The 23465-nt window shown below is 38.7% G+C and overlaps 1 protein-coding gene across 1 annotated transcript in view; it reads right to left on the reverse strand.

The window, feature by feature from the left end:
• Positions 1 to 2176: 2176 nt before the first annotated feature.
• Positions 2177 to 23465, reverse strand: part of npdc1b (neural proliferation, differentiation and control, 1b) — a 28670-nt gene continuing 7381 nt past the window's right edge. The window contains exons 2-9 of the mRNA XM_026931066.3: positions 13045 to 13191; positions 8970 to 9062; positions 7504 to 7749; positions 6714 to 6780; positions 6464 to 6548; positions 6305 to 6381; positions 5443 to 5542; positions 2177 to 5240 (exon numbers count right to left, since the gene is read on the reverse strand). Of these exons, the coding sequence (XP_026786867.1) occupies positions 5157 to 5240; positions 5443 to 5542; positions 6305 to 6381; positions 6464 to 6548; positions 6714 to 6780; positions 7504 to 7749; positions 8970 to 9062; positions 13045 to 13191 (899 nt within the window). The 3' untranslated portion in view covers positions 2177 to 5156. The remainder of the gene's footprint in view (positions 5241 to 5442; positions 5543 to 6304; positions 6382 to 6463; positions 6549 to 6713; positions 6781 to 7503; positions 7750 to 8969; positions 9063 to 13044; positions 13192 to 23465) is intronic.

Consider the following 23465-nt stretch of genomic DNA (forward strand, 5'->3'; position numbering starts at 1 on the left):
TAAAATTGCATCAATAACGTGAACCGGCTTTAAAACTTAGCCTGTTTTATTTGCTAATGCCAAGTTAGACTAGCATCCATTAGCTAACATATTCAATTAGGCAAGTCAAATTATACCTATTGGTAAATTGATAAAAGTTGCTTATTTATATAATATTTTACTTCTGATTAATTCATTAGCAAGCTATGTAGGGTTAGTCATGCATATTGTGTATGACCAGTGGAGGGATAGCAACCTTTCAGACAAAATGGCATACTAGCTTTAAAAGTAAAGTAATAAAAATTACTTTTCACGTAAAAACACATTACTTGATTTCATCAGGTAAAACCATTTACTTTTTATATTTGACTACACTGAACCTTTTTACTTTCATTTGAGTACATTTTTGACTGGACACTTCCATACTTAACTGACACATTATCAAACCTATACTTCCACTTAACTATAGTTTCTCAGTACCTTTTCCACCACTGCTCACAGTAATGATGGCTGTAAGGCAAATCACAGGTTTATATTAATGCACCAACATTAAGTCTGACTATATAAATGAGTCAAAAGTGCATGATGTTCTTTAATAAATAAAAATTGTATTTGTTGGTGAATTGTGGTATCAGGGGGGAACACTTTGCTGCACCTCGTCCTTGATTATGTCATGTACAACAGTTAGCTCTGGTCCACTAATATAATTGGTTGAGCGACATTCCCAGAGTGCCTATATTTCTTATAAATACACTGGGACGTTTCACTTTGTGTATCACTCCGCTTGTCTGTGTTTGCCACGTAAAATTTCCCTTCCTAGGTTACTACAGTAGTTAGCGACTTCATCAGGAGACATGGCAAACGATAATTTCCAGGAATATAACTTTTGACTTAAAATATAAAAGCTCGTCAGATGAAGATGAAAAGGAAGAAGGGATGCCAGGTTTACTGGAAGCACCTTTAAAGGGAAGGCACTAATCAATGTGAGCTAGCTAGCCAGCATGCTATAAACTGAGTGTAGCTTCTTCGGGATCTATTTCTTTGCGGAGCAAAAATAAACAGAACATTTGGCCATATTGTGTCCGAAATGTCACCTACTCAATATTCATTTCTTGTTTATAGAACTATTGTATAAAAACAATATTGCACTCTTGCAGTTATACTGAGTATTTTCACAGCTGTGATTAGTTACACATTTACATCCATTTTCTGTACTGCTTATCCTACACAGGGTCATAGGGAACCTGGAGCCTATCCCAAGGGATTTGGGGCATCAAGCAGGGGTGCCAAACTATTGCGGGGCACAATTGCGCACACACACTCATTCACACTACAGACAATTTGGAAATGCAAATCAGCCTACAGTGCATGTCTTTGGACTGGGGGAGAAAACCAGAGTACCCAGAGGAAACCCCCGAAGCATGGGAGAACATGCAAGCCCTGCACTCACAGGGTGGAGGTGGGACTTCAGCCCCCAACTCTGGAGGTTCAAGTCAACAGTGCTAACCACTAAGCCACCATCTCCCCCAAGATCCACTATATCATGCAATATTGTTTAAATAACAGCACATCATGAAGTGTTTTATTCTTGTTTTATAACACATACTAAATCTAAGGCTATGATTAATCAAATTCAGGGCCTTTGTGGCTAGTGAGTGTTGGTGAACCTGGTGGTGGAAAAGAGAGTGCTGTCTGTGTACAGGGGATTAAAGTTATTCTAGAAAAAACAGCACCAATCTAAAAATCTCTAATACAGTCCCTTACCTTATGGGAAATCAAACTGTTGTTCATTTAGTGGATCAGACCAGGACCTGGTTTTAAAGATTCCTGGTCCTAAGCAGGTTATGGCTGTGGTTTGTTCCTTTTTGCCAGCAGATGGCAGTGAGTTTACACTTTTTTTATCATTACATCAGCTGTTTATTATATATTATGTAAAGCTGCAGTAGTTTACCATGCTCAAGTTTAAGTTTAAGCTTCAATAAGGAAAGTCTTTCCATATATCTCATAAACGCATGACAATTTATTCCCAGCAAATGTGGTTCTGGAATTTAGCACTAAACTATGCATTTCTTGCTGTCATGTTAGTATTAGTAGGCCATTATTTTATCCACATCACAAATCTCATTGTTAAAACACATGCCTATGTGAATGTTCCAGGCACCAAAATTTAGCTGAAAAATACACAGTGTCACAGAAGTTTGATATAAATATTTATTTCTTCTTCTTTATATAATATCCTATCTTTACATGCATGATAAACAATTTCATTAGGTGAAAAAGAGTTCAGTATAGTCAAGACCAACATACACAGCAAGACGTGTACGGGAAGGAATTTGTTATGCAGGAATTTGTTTTCCTTAATGTATAACAGCCTACTCATTAGATGACAGAGGATAGGCTGTAGTTGCTGGGAAGTGTTTTTTTGTGTGATTCTGTAATATTTGGAGCTATTCTGTATCCTTTACTAAAGTGGAAAATCACTGAGAACACTGTAACAGCTTCTACTGAGACTTCCAGGTGACATGTTCAACAAGTCTTCTTTAAAAGAAGGGTGGATCACTTTTCCTTTCTTTATCTTTAAAAATGACAGTCAACATACTGAAGCATGAAACTATTTTGATAGAAATCCACTCCAAGACCATCGTGGGGCTTATTTACGAGTAGGACAGAGAGGAGATTAGGGTTAACGAAGATCTTGCTACTGTTGGCAGTTTTCCTGAGAACCAGCAGCAAAGAGCGAATACTTCAACCGAGCACACCATCAAATCGCCAGGCGCAATGCGAGATCTACTGCAGAGATGACAGGGGCTTGTACAAATACAGCAAACTGAGCAGGCAGGCCTCAAGTCTTCTCTATACACAGCTGCAGTTATTTACAACAGGGCACATCACAGATCGTAAGGACGAGCAGCAGCCAGCTCACATTCAATGCACAATTGCCAATTTTCACAGTTGCTGTGTCAGTTTTCTCAGATTTGTTTGGACCACAACTCAAATGGTACATTTCAGCAGGGCACGTACGTACGCTTAGGGTCATGAAGCAATGTTGAAAATGCATTACGGACTCCCTTTATCATTTCATAGCTTCAGCTCATGCATAGTAAGACCAATACAGACTATACAAAGGCTACATTATATCATTTAGGCTTATTCATATGTGCACAATTATGAAAATATTAAAACCACAACTAGAGTTTTAGAAAATACCATCACTGACTCTACTTTGGTAGAAAGGAACATCATGACGTCTATAAATCATATAGTGTGGCTTTTCGGTACATACAGAAAATCACATGTAGTGTGAGTGGACAGCCGGTTGTATTTTACAATCTAGCTCTTGAAATCTAATGTCGTGTTTGATATGTTTAAGCATCAAGTAATTTTATGCACAAGTTCAGTTTCCATTGCACAGTATTCACAATATCGTACAAATAAAAAGGCAGATTCGATGGCTGAGTAGTGTCCTGATATTGGACCTGAGCTCTGGGATCATATGCATGAAGAATTTTGTCCTGATCAGGGAACGTTCACTTCTTTTGCACTTTCCATGCTGCGTCACAGGGCAGTGTATGCCACTTGGAGGAAAGCTCTATCTGCCCTCTTCCGCATACATGACCTCACAGATACCCATGATTGGCTAGTGTTGCTGTGATTGACAGGGGAGAGAGAGTATGCCACCCTACTCAGAGATCATGGCCAATTTTGCTCTCTGGATGGTTTTGGTATGCTTGGGATTTGAACCTGCAATTCAAACTCCTGATTGGGATTCAAACTCATGAGCTCTTGACGCTTTTCTGGTGCATCACTCGGGAGCCCAGGTTTTGCTTTTACTCTGTGCAGTTGAAACATTTACATTTATACATTTGGCAGACACTTTTTGTCCAAAGCAACTCAAGGACCCAACAGTGACCCAACGCACAATCTTCTGATCAGTAGTCCAGAGCCTTAACCATTGAGCCACTACTGTTACCATTTTACCACTTAAACTGAATAATGTGCATTTTTCATTCATTTATTCATCTTTAGTACATGCTTTAATCTGGTTAGGGTAGTGGTGGATCTGAAGCCTATCCCAGGAACACTGGGTGCAAGGCGGGAATACACACTGGATGGGACGCAGTATACCAAGCACACACATTCACACCTAAGGTTATTTAGTGTAGCCAATCCACCTACTGGAATGTTTTTGGGAGGTGGGAGGAAACTGGAGGAAACTCACAGGTAGAACATTTGAAACTCTACACATTAACCCAAGCTCAGGATCGAACCAGGGACCATGAAGCAGCAACGCTACCTGCTCCACCACCGTGCTGCCCATATGCTTTTTTGCATAACTGAATATAAGGAACTTTGATATGAGCCCAGAGCTGGTTCCAATAAACCCCACCTAGTGCCTGTGGAGGGCACAGATAAATCATGAACGTGCAAAGTATAAAGCCTTTCTGCTAAAGAAAGCTTCCAGTTAAGAATCCCCGGTGAAATCGGATACTAGATCCTTCGTTTTGTCATGTATGAGAGCGGTGTGGAAAACAGGAGCTGACATGCTCTCCATGTTTTATACTGATGCGTGCATATACTGGAAAGGCCATGGTACACTGGTAACTTCTGAAAGTGGACAATTTCAGCAAGACTAGGGATAGCAGAAACTCCTGTGCAAAAGATTTAAATATGAGATACATCATTACGATTGGAAAAATAAATAAATAAATAAATAAATACATAAAACTAAGACGAACTGCTTCAAATCGTTGCCGGTGTATCGTTCCTCCGAAGGTAGGGTGTGAGTATTAGAGGAAATGCTCAATCCATGCAGGAGAGTGTACACGTGTGTACAGGACCATAGATGTTTCTGTATGTTTAAAGGCAAATCATTTGTTTAGGCAGATATGTTAACTTGCTTCCAGTTTCTACACATACAATGTAACAGTCAATAAATGAACAATGGATGGAGAGGAAGGTTGAAAACGGAAAGCGTCTAGGAACACCGGAGCTGCCCTTGCTGACTAGGTGAAGTCGAATCCACGCAGTCTGAATCCTCTTCTCCTCTTTCCTCCTTTAATTTCCCAGCTGCCTTCCTCTTCTTCATGGCGTCTTTGTCATGGATCGCAGATGGGATTTGACCTCGGTGTAAGATTGTGGATGTGTTTTCAACGTGATCGTGCATTGACAGTCCAGGTTCAGTTGTAGATTTTTTGCAGGTCAAGATGAAGATGAAGGGTGGAGTCATCAAACAGAGGGTTCTTCACCTCCATCTCGCCAGTCTAAAGAGAGAGAGAGAAAGAGATTCAAACACTGGACACCACAAAAACAACACTGATATACACTGGATATAACACTGTAGGTGGCACATAATACCCTTGATTCTGACCAGCAGGGAAGTGCCCTATGTTAGACCACTCCGAGCGATATCAGCACACACACACACACACACACACTCACACACACACACAAACTGCTGCTTACCGGGGCGAGTCCAGGACATTCATACACTGTGAAGTCTCCATCCTCATTCTCCTCATCTGAGGTAGCTGCTGATTCAGTGATCTTGGGTTCATCTCTTTGTCTGAATACAAAGAACAACAGTTATTATTATTATTATTATTATTATTATTTGTGTATTAAGACAATGGAAGCCCTTTCACACAAAATTATAATATATATGTATATATACTGTATGTGTGTATGTGTGTGTGTATTATGAGCTATTTTCTGTTTATACCACAGCACAGTTGAATTCTCAAATCTGATTGGTCAGAAGGTGTGCATTATTTTTTGTATAACCGCACAGCTGGAACAGTAGTTCCAGCTGTAACACGTACGACAGGGTTTTTTTTCCATTAACTTCAGGAGAGAGAAAAGGAGACGCTGTTGAGGGAATGACTGTTTGTCTTTGTTATAATGTAAGTGAGGACAGGAACTGTCTCATGAATGTTCCACAACATTAATTTTAACTATAAACCATTAAAAAGAGCAGTGTGTTGTTCATTAATGAAATGAAAATTGTAATCTCTGGACAATTACTGTGGTGTAAGTGGAATAACACACATTTGACCACGCTGTTATACAAAAATAATACATGCTGTGGTGGTAATGGCCGTCCGCTTTGCATCACATCACTTCTGCATGTATTATTTCCACATTACAGCAAGAATAAAGTGTGTTTTTGCCTGCATATTTATCCATACATGGGGACAATGGAGTATTTATCAAGCACAGAATAGAATAGAAGCAGCCAAAAATCCCATTAAGGGTATGATTAGATGAATATGAATTAGGAATGAAATATGAGGTAGTGAATCTGGGCTGGTGATGTAGATCTACTCACTTAAGTGACAACATCTGCTGTTTCTGGTGCTGATAATGGTACATCTGAGCGCTCTGGGCCAGGTTTTTATCTCCAGACTAAAACAGAAATGACAGTATGAAAACAACAAATATGTTCAAATTTGCCAAATGCGCATATGTGTGTGTGTTTTTCACTCACAGCTGCGCTGTCGTAAGAGTGGGGGCTCATCACCCCGAAGGCTGGGTAGTCCACTTTCTGTGCCAGACGAGTTCCTCTCTGCATTCTGTCACAGGAACAACAACGTGAGCAGCTCATTCAGTTAGATTTGTTCAATTACAGTTCTGACTGCTCTAATCAGTCACGCGTGGCACCGAAAACAAATGATGCTGTTTGTGTTGTTCATTTTGTCTGTGAACACTGCACATGAGAGTCAGGACTGAGGTCTTACCTCACCCAGCACACTCCAAACAAAACCAGAGCCACTGAAGCCACCATAAGACACACTCCTGCTGTAACTGAGGGAGAGAAAGAGCACGAGAGAGAGAGAGAAGAGACAGAAATAGCCCACTGGTTAATTATATGCAAAAACATCCTTATGATATAAACCTTAATGGATGATTAGTGACAGAGGAAGCACTTATTCATCAAAGATGCTCAGAAACGAGCATAGGTTTGAGTGCGTGGAACGGTGTATGAACAAAGGTGCACCTGATTCATTAAAACGAGAGGTGATCTGCGTATCCCACCCATTAGGTCCCGCCCTCTAATTTACATAATGACATATTTACGTCATACACATATGACACTCTACTTTACCCTCATATACATCTAATTTACTTGAAACACGTCCTAATTTATGTTATTATGACACCAATAATAAGAAAGCATTCAGGAGACTATAGTTATACAAGATCATACAAAAAAAGTACAAATAACACTATTCTTTTTTTGCAATCCATTGTTTTTTACCAAAATTTGCTTTTATCTGAGTAAGGTTTTTAGTTACTATCTAATTTTCCTTATCAGAGACTCATACACAATGAAGCAGAGCACTCAATCCAAACTCAGAGAGAAAAATACTATTAACCTCAAATAGTAAAGAGTTTTGACCATTCATAATACATTATATAAGCTGACTGATGCAAAGGTATTATAAATGTGCAAACAATCATGAGAACATTTTGCTATCATCACACCACCACAATAAAGAGTACACAAATAACACAAATAAGGCATACCGATATAAGAGTGGTCCTCAGACGGGTAGGGCTCAATGAGCGGGGCGCTCTGCATGGCTGATATCAGAGGACTGACAGTGTTGGGACTGGAGCTGGTGGCACTGGAGCTGGTGGTAGTGGATAATGTGGTCAGAGTGTGTGTTACAGGCTGTCCCGCTGCATCGTAGCTGGGTGAGGATTCTCCTCTGTGATGACTCCTTGGCCTTGCCGAATCGTCTTTGATACGTGGGGCAGCCTGAGAGGGTGCTGAAGAGCAGTGCAAAGGTGTTATGGCAACTTAAAATAACTAATTAAATCTCCCAAACCAGTGGTTCTCAAACTCCAGTGGGTCCGTGATTGTATTATTTTGTTACACTGGTGGAAATCATAATCCGCCGTTTTAAAGTTATTATATTTATCATTGAGTTCTTAGCTTTATTAGCCTGTTTCACTGGTCACTTAAATTGAATGAGTGTAATCCAAGCCTCACTAGTTCAAAAATCCTCTTATTCAGTAAAAAAAAAAAAAACAGCCATATTTTTCCCATTTAAAGAATGAGTCTAATACTGGAATAGTTGGATTATTTTAATAAATAAATCTATCCTAAGGGGGTCTGTGAAATTTCTTATTTCACAGTTAGATTCCCTAGGAGCAAAAAAGTTTGAGAAGCTCTGTCTAAAATTATATAAATAAGGCATCAATAATACAGCATATCTATTATAGCATATGCATGCTATATCTATTAAGTAAGTGTGTGTATGTGTGTGATTTCTTTTATAGCCACCCTGAACTGTATTGAAACATTTTATGTTTAAAGAAGTGGTGTTGCTGCTACAATATTTTATTTTATATTTTATTTTTGAGTCTCTACTGAAATAGTCTTGCAAACTGGACTTCGGTAGAAAGTATATATGCGGCCAAGAACCACGTAATTTCACAGAAGGACACAATTTTTACTGGTATAGGCAATAGGAAAAGTCAGACTCTCATTCACTCACCAATAACTGCTTCAAACCTCGTTCATAACTTTTAAAGACATAATGCTGTAATGTTTTTTTGTAGTACAACAACTATATCTAAAAACTCATTGTGTCACAGTGTTTAAATCTGTTTTCCCATTGGAAATCTGTGCATGGAAGTGTGGAGAGCCAGATTTCAACCTTCAAGATTCTGAAACTTGTGGCCAGAAAAGTGTAAAATAATCGTGTGTGGCTAAGGCTAGTACTGAACGCATGACAGGTGAGTTATAACATTTAAGAGCCAATGTTCTTGCACATGCAAATACAGGCCATATAACACCAGCTTATCAGAGGAAAGGGATGGGCTTGTGTTGGATTGGAGGCATTTGCAAATTCATACAATCTGGATTTCTTAGATCAGGCGCTTCTGTGCTTTTCTGTGGACACATTTTAAAAAAAAATATCTATATATACAGTATATAAAAGACAATAAACGATGGGTGGCTTTAAAATAATAAATTGATTTACCTGTGTGTTTCATCTCAGACTCTCTGTGTTTGGTTATGATGGAAGAGAGGAAGTCGATCTCTTCGTCTAGCTCAGGACGCATATCCACTTCTTCTGTACATTAGAAAGAAAGATTTTTTTGTTAAATAACGCAGTAAATTTTGATAATGCCTTGTGTACATAATTTTGCCATATACATTATATGATTACCACTCTAAAACCCCCTCTACACTCGGCCATTTTAAACATCTTGAGTACCAGGATTGTATGCATTTAGGGATTATTTACAACAAAATGCAGGAGCAGCTTTATCATAACTTTGGAGATGTTCGATTTATACGGTTTAACAAGAATTAATGTAATACATAGGTTATTTGCATCCCACTGAATATATCAGAGGATTTCTAAACAACAAAATATTGCTTAAAAGTACAGTGGAAAAGCTGTACATGCATTGACCTTATTGAGGGCCCAAACTTGATTTTTTTTATATAAAAATCACAGAATACTGATTTGTATACTGATACAAAATACTGTAAGCTGTTATAGATTTTTAACACACTACACTTTCAAAATGTAATGGGGATAAAACTGGTCATATCTGTAAGTAGTGAGGACATGTCCCCAGTTTAAGTTAGACCTACGGACACGGCTATAAGGAATATACACTAGTGCTTTACTGTCATTGAAACAATGCAAAAATGGCTACACTGGATTTAATATGTGGAGAGCTTAGAGATCAAAAGGGGAAATAAATGAAAATGCTGCAAATTGTGTGTGTGTGTGTGTGTGTGTGTATGTGTGTGTGTGTGTGCGGGTGTCGCATGCTGATGTATGCACAGTGTGTGTGTGGGTGGATAAGGCAGTATGCCAGCCCCGCAGTGCTCCTCTGTCTACGTGAGAGTTGGGTACTTGGGGAGGAGCCTCATCAAAGTCATGAATGAAAACCATCACCATGGCAACTGACGGACAGGGGAATAAATACACACCAACGACGCAGCAGGCAGCCGGAAGGATTTGAAACAATGCCAGGGTAAGAGAAACGGCTTTATGGGAATGTTCCATGTATCAGCCATAAAGGTACAGTTTCTAATAATGCGAGGCAGATTTAACATTAGCTCTTTAGCTTTCCACAGCTACTAAACATGGAACGTTTTTTTTTTTGTCTTTTAAAAGACTTTTTATAATTGGTGTCAACGTTAACAGTTGAATGTAATTCCAAGTTACACCAGGTTTTCTCCTTTGCGTAACTCAAATCATTACGGTTTAACAGTATACACTGTTGAAACTACAACGTACGCACACTAGGGTGTGTGTTAGTGTGTACTCTGGTGTACGAGCGTAACAAGGCTGCACAAATCAACATGAACAAGATGATTACGCGTCCAGGTTTTTTGTTTTTTATTCAGAGTTGTCTGGTGGACTTCGCAGTCTAATAGTCACCAATATTTTCTTCTTCTCTTGTTCAACAACCAGAAAAGATATTGCCTGCTATTCATTTTCTCACACAGGATACTGACTAGCCGAGTCGTTCCGTACGCAAGTATTTATGTGTTTGTTTGTGTCTGTATTTATGCGTTGACTAGCTAACTAGCTCTCCATACTTCATTACTACTTCTTAGCCAAATCAATTAGGTTTCCGGGCAACCAAAACACGAGAATTGAGCAACACATTAGCGCTTTCACTTGCGCTGTGTGCTAGTTAATGGATTTATGATTTGTCCACCCCAGCGTAAGAGCATACTACATTTTAATCACAGGTAGTTTTACTCAACCGTGATAGAACCGGGATTCAGAGATTAGTACCAGTTGACAAATTTGTATGACAAAAAAATGGTTCAAAATATCACAAAACAGACAAACAAACAGGGAAATAATTAAATGAATTTATAGCTTATATACGCTTATTGTAAAATACCAGTAGATTTCATTGTAATTAGATTATTTAAAGATTATTTATTAAAACAATTAAAAAATGAAATTCTGTCTTCCAAAAGAAAATCTTTTCTTTTCACAATTTTTATTTACTTATTTATTTCCACTTTTAAGAATTCCCAATGACTTTTGTTTATTTCGAAATGACATTTTTTGGAATGAGGAGGCTTTGTGTCAATCAATCCCAGTGGAGCAGTACTGAACTGGTGATTGGTTGATCCTCACAAATTCTCAGAGTTTGATTTTTTTTTCTCTCTCAGCTGGTAGGAGTGATGACAGTGTAGTGAGAAGTTAACATGGAAGACTACAGCGCCATTAAAAAAAAATTAAATTTCTTCCTCAGCATCCTCACAAGCATGCGCTGTTTACACACCAAGCTACATCATGAACATTTTTATGAAAATCAAAACATCTTTCGCAAAAGCGATGAACTCTGGCTGTCGGGCTGATTAATGTGCCAGAACAATCAGAGAATGTGTCTGAGGATCAGGCCGTCTATCCTGAAGCAATCTCAGAGTGCGAGTATCTTCACTGAATGCACAAGATGGAGAGAATAACAGACAGACTGAGAGGTGGAGGTGGACGGATTGCTGAATCTTTACTGCTGCAGTGTTTATTAGCTCTGCCTCTGCTTCGTATTGATCACACGTCACAATCACTCGTGCCATAATTCACAAGGATATGGACAGCCCGAACTTCTCTTCCACCTGATGTAAAGGAGCTTGATTGGAGCAGAGAGCTGTGTTTTATTTATTTACTCCCTCTTTAAATAGTTTTTTAGATTTACAGACGTATATTAAAAGAGCTAGGGATTACTACCAGCCGTGTTTGATGAAAGTGATTTCTTTTTGAATCACTCGGCACTGCAGCACCGAGCGAGGAAAGCTGTGTTTGATTTATTCCTCCTCTCTCTCACGTCTCCTGTTGCATCGTGAACGCTGCGTGGGTGAGAGAGGAGGAGGAAACGATGCGGGACGAGGCAAAAGCGAGGAAGACTTGACGAATGGGACACGAGAGAAAGAGAGCGATGTGGAAGGAAAGCTTGAAGGAAAAGAAAGGAAAATGGTAAATACGCTGCTACGTTTGAATGCTGATGACGAGTGGGTGGTCATGATGACTAGAGTAGGATTGAATGCTGATTCTCCACTCGAAATACAGAGAGCAAATTACTGACCCCAGACCTATTGGCCCCCAATCATCATCTCGTCTCTGACTCAAACGTTCGTCATTGCACTCTCTCCAAAATCCCCATTACGCAGCTAAATTACTCCTGATACCACCGTGTACTTCAGACATGCAATCACACAGACTGTACGAGAAATGAAATTGGTGTTAGTGAGACATCCCAATTTTACGTAAAGTGGAGGCTCAGATGTCTACACAGCTGCTTAGCCCAATACAGCATTTAAGCCACAGAAAAAATGAGTCAGATCTAAAAGCATGTGGTTACAATAATGACAGTGACTACTGGACATGACTGAGACGTGGCTCATCAGGAGGATGACGGTGACAAAGAAGATGATGATGGTAATGACAAACTTACCCATATATTACGGGAAAACTCTGTAAAAGTTGGAATTTAGGAATTGCATAACCGCAAAAGCATACTAGTCTAATATTCATCATCCTCCTGGTCACAGATATGGCTTTGACATGTCTAATTGTAGTATTAGTTGTAGTAAGTTAAGGCAGCTGAACTTATCCCAGAGGCTTAATCCATTCCCAAGACGTAAAAAGCCCATCCATCCATTTTCCATTCCGCTTATCCTACACAGGGTCATGGGGCAGCCTGGAGCCTATCCCAGGGAACTCGGGGCACAAGGCAGGGGACACCTTGGACAGGGTGCCAATCCATTGCACGGTACAATCGCACACACATTCACACACTACAGACAATTTGAAAACGCTAATCAGCCTACAAACGCATGTCTTTGGACTGGGGAGGAAACCAGAGGGAACCCCCAAAGCACGGGGACAGCATGCAAACTCCACGCACACAGGGCAGAGACAGATTTTGATCCCCCAACCCCAGAAATGCGAGGCAAATGGGCTAACCATTAAGCCACCATGCCCCCAAAGTAAAATATCAAGGCCTTGAAATGTCCTGGATGAGTGAAAACCTTCATAAAACACACTGATTTGGACTTCCACAGTTACTTACTGATGTGGTTCCGTCTCCTGACCACACACTTCCCTCTTTTGTTCTCGATGAGCGGAGCCAGGCAGGGGCCGCAGTGGGACGAGCCAGGCTGGCAAAAATGACGTCCTTCACGGGCACAGTCAAGGCTTCGGGGGCACTGGCCTACGGCTGAGACACACACACACACACAGAGAGAGAGAGAGAGAGAGAGAGAGAGAGAGAGATCCATATAAGTATAGCTTTTAGCTGTCAGTCAATCTAGCAAAAGAACAATGGGGCAGACTGCTTAGTACCATAATTAGGCAAAGATTATACAGTCTATTTATTATGCAATAAAAGGAGACAAGAAAAATCAATTGACTTTATTGAGTAGCTGTAAGCTTACTACATCTATTCTGTAATGCAACACATTTTTACAGCTTCTCAAATGTACATTGTTCTCGTAAATCTGAAGAAAATAACAATGACTGTACACTGCTATGACTGTAAATGAACAAACACTTTATGTCACTATGATTAATAAATACAGAAAGTCCTAGAGAACAAATGCATGATGCAGCAAGTTAGCTCACTAACGGTGTAGCAAAATAAAAAAATATTACAAGTACATTTCGATCAGACTGAGCTAGTACAATGCAGAGCAGTTGTTATGTTAAAGAAAGGTCTTATTTTACATTCAACACAATTCAGGAGCAGATGGAAACCCGAAAACAAGCCAGCTGTGTGCTGTGTAGCACATCAATAATTAAAGCTGTTTGAACTAACTGTTTGGAACATGTTTTTTTAATTGTTTGTAGATTTTGTTTATAATGCCAACTGGGTTTTACTATATTTAAAGCTACAGTAAGCAACATTCCTACATTTTGTGCGCATCACATGCAATCACAGTGGTGCAGCACGTAATGTTGTCGGCTCACGGCTCCAGGGTCTTTGATTCGATCCTGAGCTCGGGATTACTCTCTGAGCAGCTTTTCACATGTTCTCCTTCTTTCTCCACATGGGTTTCTTCTGGGTTTTCCAATTTCCTCCCACCTCCCAAAAACATGTCAGTGGGTTGATCAGTGGCAACTAATTTACATCTAGCTGAGAAAGAGTGTGTAAATGTGTGTTTATGATGCCCTGCGATAGACTGGTGTCCCATCCAGGGTGTATTCCTGCCTTGCTCCCAGTGTTCCTGGGATGGGATTCAACTCCATCACAATCCAGACCATAACAAATCGCTTACTGAAGATGAATAAATGAACAATATAAATTATTATTGTCAATAAAAAAATACTAAAGCTATTTTAAAACTTTATTTAAAAAAAACTTAGTATTTAGAAATTTAATATTTAGTAATATATCAAAATAAACAATTTAAAAAACCTACAAATGAATGAAAAACAAATGAATAGAAAAAAAAAGACATGGATTTTTTTTAATTAATGAATTTTTCCAAAATTTTCCATTTTTCTGTTACAAAAACATTGAGCTATTTAACCAATATTCATCCATCTGCTGTAATGTTACATGAAAGTTACTGTAATGTAACATTCTTTTATTGGCTCACATCTACCAAGACTTTCATTCAAAAACCACAGAGGGCACAAACTTCCGCAAACAACTCTATAATACTGATCCAATATCACTGATTCACTGTCAGGTGACTTCATGACTAGTCAAGATAGAACAGGAACAAGCCCAAACCCCACAGGTAAGATTAGAATAAATGTTTGTTATTTTCAAGGAACCTTAAGTCAAGGTCGTTCTTCAGTGCCAGTAAACTTTTCCACCAAATAACATCTTTCTGAAGGACACACTGAGGCACTGAGTCATTTTGCCATCAAAGCAGCGATCTGTGACAGCGGTCACGATGTCACCTCGCCACCGTGCACCGTGTGTGAACAGGTGGGAGTGCAGATAACACAGCAGGCCAGTGCGAATAAACACCCTCTGATGAAATATCATGTCTCAGAGACAGAAACACAGGGCTAGAGTCTCCACGCTGGGCAAGTGGGAGGGAGAGATCTGCCAACAACCAGCTGGCGTGCGATCTCCAAGCCACGAGCTGAGTGTTTTTCTTACACTTCTTTACCGAGCAAAACATCTAATCAAGACGGTGCACGGAGTGTGGAGGAGTGTGTGAAAGTTGAACATGCAGTAAAAGCTGCTGCTTGCATGCAAAGCAAAGCGCATAATTAGCATTAGCCGAGCTATCGATATTAACCCTTGACTTGCACCTGTGAACGGCTTTCACCTCCAGTGCCTTGGCTGCAGTTGCCATAACGACTGCCATGGCAACTGAGAGCGCGTGACATCATCAGGTGTGAGTCACCAGGGTGCTGGGGGTGCAGATGTTTTTGGGACAGATTAAACATTAAGCATTAAACAGGGAAGAAAAGACAAAATTTCATTTCCTAATGAAGAAGGAAAACAGTTTTCCGAGAATCTGTCTACATTTTAACCATAACATAGAACACCGGGCTTTATTTTATTTTTAGTCTTTATCAAACATCACAGTTCAATCAACCAGTTATAATTATCAAGGTCTAAATAATGTATTTATTTTTGTGTATATTAAATTATTAATGCACTATATGACTTATTATTATTATTATATGTCATATAGTGCATTAATAATTTAATATACACAAGATCCAATCAATTTAACTATATGACACAGCACACAAAAAATATTCAGTATGTTCAGTATGTACAGTTAAGCAGAAGGTACAGGCACTAATGTCTTAACACTAAAAAATAATATTACTGTGCTTTCCAGAACATGTTCCACTGCTAAAAACAACAAAAGTCACCTTTTCACTGAAATTACATGCTTTATCAAAATTATGCTGGGAAAAAAATCCATATGCAAATTCCATATCCAAAATCCAAATTTCCAATTACCACAAATGTATTTGCTTTTTACCTAAGGATACACAGCATAATGTTAGCAATGTAACAGGAAAGTAATAAAACACAACAAGGAGTGCTGTTATAAGAAAATAATCAACTATGGGGCAGCCCGATGAGAAGCAGAGCTACTGTTCCCACCCCAAAGTTGATTATTTACATCTTTTTACTATTATTTACTGGATTATTTTCCTAATACAACACATCTGGAAGTGTTTTACTCCTCCTTATACCACTGTGATTTTTCAAAAACAATTATTAAGTTATTAACGAAGGACAAGTTTTTTAGTGGTATTTGATGTTGTGGGATATCTGTGAGACAGATTTGTTCCTGTTATCACTTACATTATAGCAGCTATAAACAGTCATTCCCTCACTGTTCCCTCTGTTGAGGTTAATAGACCAATAAAATACAGCCTGTCTTGTTATAGAGAAACCAGAAGGCTTAAATCCTCTGTCCTGAAGACTTTTCTATGTCATGGTAGAAAACCTACTGCTACAGAGCTCTGACACTGGAGATTCCTTCCATAAATGTTAAATAAATGTCTCCTCACAGAAGTCTTCACCACTTCATTGTTTTGTAGAATACGCACCATTTGAATGAACTTACTATAGAAATGGTAAGGTATTAGAACCAGCACATTAATCTAAATCCGTAATTTGTATTACTGTTTGCATTATTACAGTCAGTCAGAGCTGCTGTTATAGAAAGTTAATCAATGAATCTGATCAATCAGATTTGAGAATTCAACAGTTCTGTGGTATAAAAAAAATTAACCAGCAATTGGCATCATGCAAACAGAATTCTGAAATCCTCATAAACTAACAAAACAATGACTAGTTTCTCAAAAAGGATATAATACTGCTGAGGTGAACAGAAAATCTGTGTAGTCTTTTAGGTTTGATCAGACATCATGGCACATCATCTGCCCTGAATGTGTGTACTCATGATCAGATCCTCAGGTTCCAGGCAGATGACGTGATCTGATTACTGAAAAGTAAAACCATATCCTCGGTCAAATGAGATGAGACGCCATCTTATAATACAATGTAAAAAATGGGGATCTAGTCATCCTTACAAAAAAACCTTTGACAGCCCCATGTAATGTTATAGCTCCTCAATATAATGTCAGTATATTTAATACCTTATTTTCTTTAATTCTAAATTAGCTAGAGAGCTACTAGCTAACTACCAAGCTAGCTATTTAGCTGCTTATTTCACTACTCCAATGAGAACCCCTCAGTAACACTAGTCAGCTAACATTACTTAATATTTCATGTCACTCTTGGCTTTAATTATGCCTAGCTAATGTATTTCAATGCTAGCTATTTAATGGTCTGCTAACACCCAGCTGTAGTTTCCCATTTCTTAAGTGACTAAAAATATTTTCCACAATATCCAAGTGGCAATTATTTACCTCAGGAACACTGACATCATCACCTCAGCTTGTGAGCAAAAGATTTTTCATTTCATCATTGCTAAGTGAAGCTGAAGTACATGTCCAGGACTGTTGACAGAGACTTAGCAACAAGAGTTCAAGCTAATTAAGGGATATAAATTCCTCATGGAAGAATTCCTTCACAACTAGGAGTCATTAGAGGTAGCTATGTAACTATGCAATGTGTTTACACGTGATATTACATAGTCCAACCTTTCCATTAACTGTTGAGGCAGGTAAAATCTGGTCATTGATAATTAGCATCCTTTAACTGACATTAGCTAGCTAAGTTAATAGTTATAGTGAGAATGATGAGTGTTTTCACTTTACACACGAATGCAGAATTTCTTTCAATTAAAGATTTTAAGTGTAGACATGTTTATACATCTAACAAGAGCCGTGGCTGCTTTGGTGTAGATTCAGCCACACTTTTGTCTGGATTTTTTTTTTTTATTCCGTTAAGCCCAACCTGCAATGCTAAACAAGGGCTCTAATGTAACTTCCTGGTGACAGAGCAGGTCAGACAATTGAAGGTGACAGTTCCTAAACCTAACACTCAGTTACACACATGCAGCCAGCCACCCACCCACAAATTAGCTCCAGAAAAGGTCAGATGAGCCAGAAACGATCTCTGCCTGGCCGAGGTTCAGTTGAAACTCAAGGTGACCTAGCCATGGTGGTCACAGCATGCACATTATCCGAGTCAGAGACATGGGCCATTTGTGGGATGCACACTTTCTTGGGTATCAGATGATAAAGAGTATGGACTTTCAACTTGGTCTGATCAGATACCAGGTCTCAAAACACAGACTGAGGTTGTCAAGTGGGTAGATATTTTTAACCTGATAAAAATATCTATTTTTAACAGATATTTTTAACCTGTTAAAAATATAAGTGTTGGTAGATTTAAATGCTAATCTAACCTCATAGGCAAGTTGTTTTGATTTAGTGATGTTACAACAATGCTAGAAAATACAGACAGGGTCACTATGTATATGTGTCCAAATTTCCATCCATTTTCTGTACCACCTATCCTATACAGGGTCACAGGGAGCTTATCCCAGGGAACTTGGGGCACAAGCCAGGGGACACCCTGGACAGGGTGCCAACCCATTGCAGGGCACAATTGCACACACTACAGACAATTTAGAGATGCCAATCAGCCTACAATGCATGTCTTTGGACTGGAGGAGGAAACCGGAGTAAATCCCTGTGTAGGCGGAGTACGGGAATCGAACCCCCAACCCCTGATGTGTGAGGCAAACATGTTAACCACTAAGCCCAGTGTATATGCATTGTAAGTGCATATAATCACATTATTTAGCCCCTACATTGGGCCAAACAACTTGGCTAAGCTGTTTGACCAGCAATTATCAGCTGGCAATGAAGGTCTACCAATTTGACCAGTTCAAATTGTGCTTTGGTCAGTCCAAACTGGATTTTTATATCCTGTTATATATGTGAGCATGTGTGGACACACTGGGAACACAAGCGGTATTATACATACCCTTTCCCACATACATTACATGGCCAAAAGTATGTGGACACCTGACCATCACACTCATATGTGCTTGTTGAACATCCCATTGCAGTTTTATTCCCCTATATGCTGTTATAGTAAGTTCCACTCTTCTGGGAAGGCTTTCCACTTGATTTGGAGCATGGCTGTGGGGATTTGTCCATTCAGCCACAAGAGCATTGGTGAGGTCAGGTGCTGATGTTGAGTGAGGAGGCCTGGGGTGCCTGGAGTTCCAGTTCATCCCAAAGGTGTTCAGTGGGGGTGAAATCAGGGCTCTGAGTTCTTCCACTCCAACCTTGGCAAATCATGTCTTCATAGACCTCACTTTGTGTACAGGGGCATTGTCATGCTGGAGCAGGATTGGGGCTCTTAGTTCCAGTGAAGGGAAACTGCAATGCCACAGCATACAAAGACATCCTATAAAACTGTGTGCTTCCAACTTTGTGGCAACAGTATGGGTGTGATGGTCAGGTGTCCGTGTAGTGTATCTTATGTACTTCTGGAGAGTTAAAAACGAAATCCTCTAGATGGCACACCAGAGCCAAAACATCTCTGTCTGACAGGTTTCCATGTCATCATGTAATGTAGGTAGCAATTTCATGCCATAGTTATTTCGGTGTAGCAACATGGAGATGATAAACACACCAATGAGGTCTTTTAGTTTCCCTTTAAAATGTTCTGATGTCATTGTGATTGTTGTCATGAGCTGTGTCGCAAATTTGAAAAAGGTGGTCTTACATTCAAAAGTATTTACTAATATAAACTATCCTGAAGATTCAAACAGGCTTTTTAGTAGGTCTGAAGGCCACGTGAGAGGTTTATTAACTTTCAAACACCAACTGTAATAGCGAAATTGGTTAGCGTTAATACTTTAAGTTTCCACAAAAATATCTGTGTTACGACATGTTATACTGTGCCCTCTATTTTACCACATGCACAATCAACATGGCGAATGAATGCAGAATACATGTGGCCACCATCTTGTGTATGCGTAGTTAAAAGCAAGTACAAACCCTGTCTTACAGGAGCAGAGGGAACAGAAAGAATGAACTTTCTGTTCCCATGAGTCATTCTTCCTTCACTCTGACCACTCATTCACTCTGATCTACCCAACGGGGTTCTGCACTTTTCTTCCTCAAGAGACAAGTCACCTAATAAAACCATTGTTTATCTCTGATCAAACGAAAATGAATGATCTCCTCTACAACTGACTCAATCCGAAGCCTTATTTTCATGTAGCTTATTTTCTGCATTAGGTTTTTGGTAGGTTTTTGGTAGGAATGGAAGATCACAGCATGTCTACATACCAAAAGATGAAGGATGAATAAATAAAGCATGAATAAGGAATAAATAACCCCCTCTATTCTTATCAGCTGTTTATTATTGTTGAGTCACTTTCTACAGATGTGTAATTTTATCAAAATAGGGCTACTTAATAGAGCCGAATGTTTGTTTCTCGGTTCAATCTGCCTGCGTATGACTGAACACAAATGGTTTATGGAAACAAATTTGTTTGTCAGGGTATACTGATTAAAACTAAAAAAAAAAGAGAGAGAAAAAGTGAAAAAGAAAAAGACAAGAGGAGGAAAAGGCAGTGTTTGCTTCTTGATTCACAGGATGCTAAAATGATTCACAGGATGCTAAAAACATCATAGTTTATTATAAAATATAATCATGTGCTTTGATGGTACAATCAATATCTTAATTACGCTAATAGAAGTTATGTCTGAAAAATAAATGGGTGCATCACGTCATAGCTCGATATAAAACACTGCTTTTTCAGTAGTGGGAAATGAACAATGAATCACAATGTGGGTCGGTGTATAAATCCTTATCCCCCTGGTGTAAAATACCTGTCACCGACCTAATTAACTTTAGTCTATTCTAATAAAGCCAGTAATCAACAGTAGAGTCAGTCTTTGTGTAAAGACTCTACAAATTCCATCAGGATGAGTGTACACGTTCATCCACCAAATTCCTCCCAGAGAACGGAAAAAGAACATCTAATAAAAATTCAGGAGCTGAAAATAGCAAGCCCAGAGCAGGAGCTGTCACCAGGAAAACCGATCAATGTGAAAAATAGAGACGCTAACTATTTCAGCCTCGTCACCCGCTCATATTTGTGTCTGCTTCCTGATCCGCTTGGTATTTTGCAATGCACGAACCCATTTATCTTGTTAATCACAATGGGAGTGAATAGCCTGTCAGGTTTCCAATTTAGCCAGGAGCTGACTTTGTCAAGTGCTTCTTTATAAAGAAACAGACCTTAAATAGGAAGCAGGGCTTCTAAATTTGAATATGACTAAGCGTTTGCCACCAGGATATCTGCTTATGATTGATTACTGTCTGAAAAGCTGCAGCAGCCTATCACTGATTAGTAGCATGACATGCACATGCACACAAATCACATCCAGAAAGACACTATGAATTATTTAAATCCTATATAGGACTAAATATTGTAGAGCTATGAATTGATTGATTTTTAAACATTAACCACTTCTTTCTCTTATGTTCCAACAGGCCTTATGATACTTAATGCAAAGAAGACATCTACAAAGGAGGGGCAAAGACAAAACCACCTTTTTGGGATCACATTCTCTCTTCAATTTCATATTGACTATCACATATTGTACAAGTGCTCCAGTACTGCAGGTGGCATTATTAAAATTTCATGACAATTTCCACAAAGATTGCAGCCCCTCAAAGTCATCCATCTTGGAAATAATCTGACTTGGCCACGACCTCGTTTTGTAACAACCCATCACATACATGGTCACATAGCATGTTCGTCCAGCTGCCATGTGCACGATACAGTGATATAACACACTATGATATAATATTGTTCATGGAAACGAGGCAAATGTCACCTCTGCATGAAGTATTCTGAGGACTTCAAGATGAGTAGCCTTTTGTTAGCTTTTGTATTGCATCATAAATGGAAATTTTGAGTCACGAGAACCCATTACTGCTAGGCAGAACCTTTTAATCTTCCTAAGATTCTATGGGAGAAACTGTAAAACATGCAGGAATCATTATAGGAAAGTAAGCAATTCCATTAAAATGAATTCACCAGAATATCACCCAAAAAACAACAGATGCTTTGGTCAGCATCTTGCTTACCATCCCTACGAAACAGAAATATATTTAAAGACAGCAGAAACAGAAAATACTATGCACTGTAATTACTTCTACATCTTAATGTATATACATTTTCCACGAATGAATTTTAAATATATTGTAACAGATCGTGCAGAATTATTGGCACCCTCATAAAATTGACTGCATAAACTAATTTAATTATTTTACATTAAATTAAGTTTGTCTTTGTTTAAAAAAAAAAAAAAAACATTCACATTTACATAGCACAAGCACAAGCAGTCAACTTCGCAAGGGTTAAACTAAAAACCTTTAGAATTTAGTAGAATAACATTTTCTACTATATAATTCTGAAAACTACATTCTTTCCTGAACTGACAAACAGTATGTATGTACTTATCTTAATCAGAAGGAAAGATCTAGCATTTTAAAGTCTGGAGAAAAGGAGAAAAATCACATCACATTTAAAGATTCAAGTTCAATTCCACAGAAAAGATGCTGTGCCTTCCTCTACATTTATATCCTAATCTACTTAGGTTACTGAAAAACTGAAAAAAAAAAAAAAAAAAAAAAACATTACTGGCAGATTTTAAAGAATTACAACGGGAAATGAACTCTCACTTTAATTATTTTACTTTAATTTAATTTTAATGTATTTATTTCTGTAAAGCTTTGTGACTATGCCCGTTATTAAAAGCGCTATACAAATAAAATTGAATTGAATTGAATTATTAGCAACAACCACATCAGTCTCTGTCTCATCACCTGAGGTAAGAGTCACTTGCGGCGTTTAAACTTGAGCCTCATCGTCGTCTCTTCACTCAACTAATTTCCGTTCATGCTAACATTAGTACTGAATCGCCTATTAATAATAATAAATAATAATAAAAAATTTCCACATCGTTCTGGTAAAATATACTTATGTTTACTTTAAGCATAGATGGCAGAGTTTGTTATAGGTAGAAAAACACAATGCTGGTCGAAACTCGATTTTTCATCATTTTTTGCTCTTTTCCAGAAATTATCCGCAGCAACAGCCGATGGGGTTTATACGAGCCGCCACACATATGCTCAGCACTATCATTTCTGTGAGAGAAAACAGAAATCCTGGAAATGACACTTTCTTGTAAAGATACCTTTATCCCTTTATGCAGTTTATGATACAATACAAATGCTAACAAAAGGCTACGCAAATGTTTCTCACATCTAAAAAAAATAAAAACAACAACAAAAAACCCAACAGCAGCATTTTGTTTGAACTTCAAAGAAGTGACAGAAAGATAATGGTGCAAAATCATAGCCAGCATCATAATGACTTGCATAATGTGCAGAAAAAGCAGGATGAGCAGAAAAAGGAGATAAGAGACAGCGGGAGAGAGAGAGAGAGAGAGAACTTGAGAGTGTTCGAGATGATTCATTTGCATCAAACATCACGAGTGGCAGCTGTAACCTTTTCACAGAAATGCTGCATCTCAGTCAGTGTCGCACTTTTGTCT

The sequence above is a fragment of the Pangasianodon hypophthalmus genome, chromosome 24 (genome assembly GCF_027358585.1).
Source record: "Pangasianodon hypophthalmus isolate fPanHyp1 chromosome 24, fPanHyp1.pri, whole genome shotgun sequence".
Lineage (NCBI taxonomy): Eukaryota > Metazoa > Chordata > Actinopteri > Siluriformes > Pangasiidae > Pangasianodon > Pangasianodon hypophthalmus.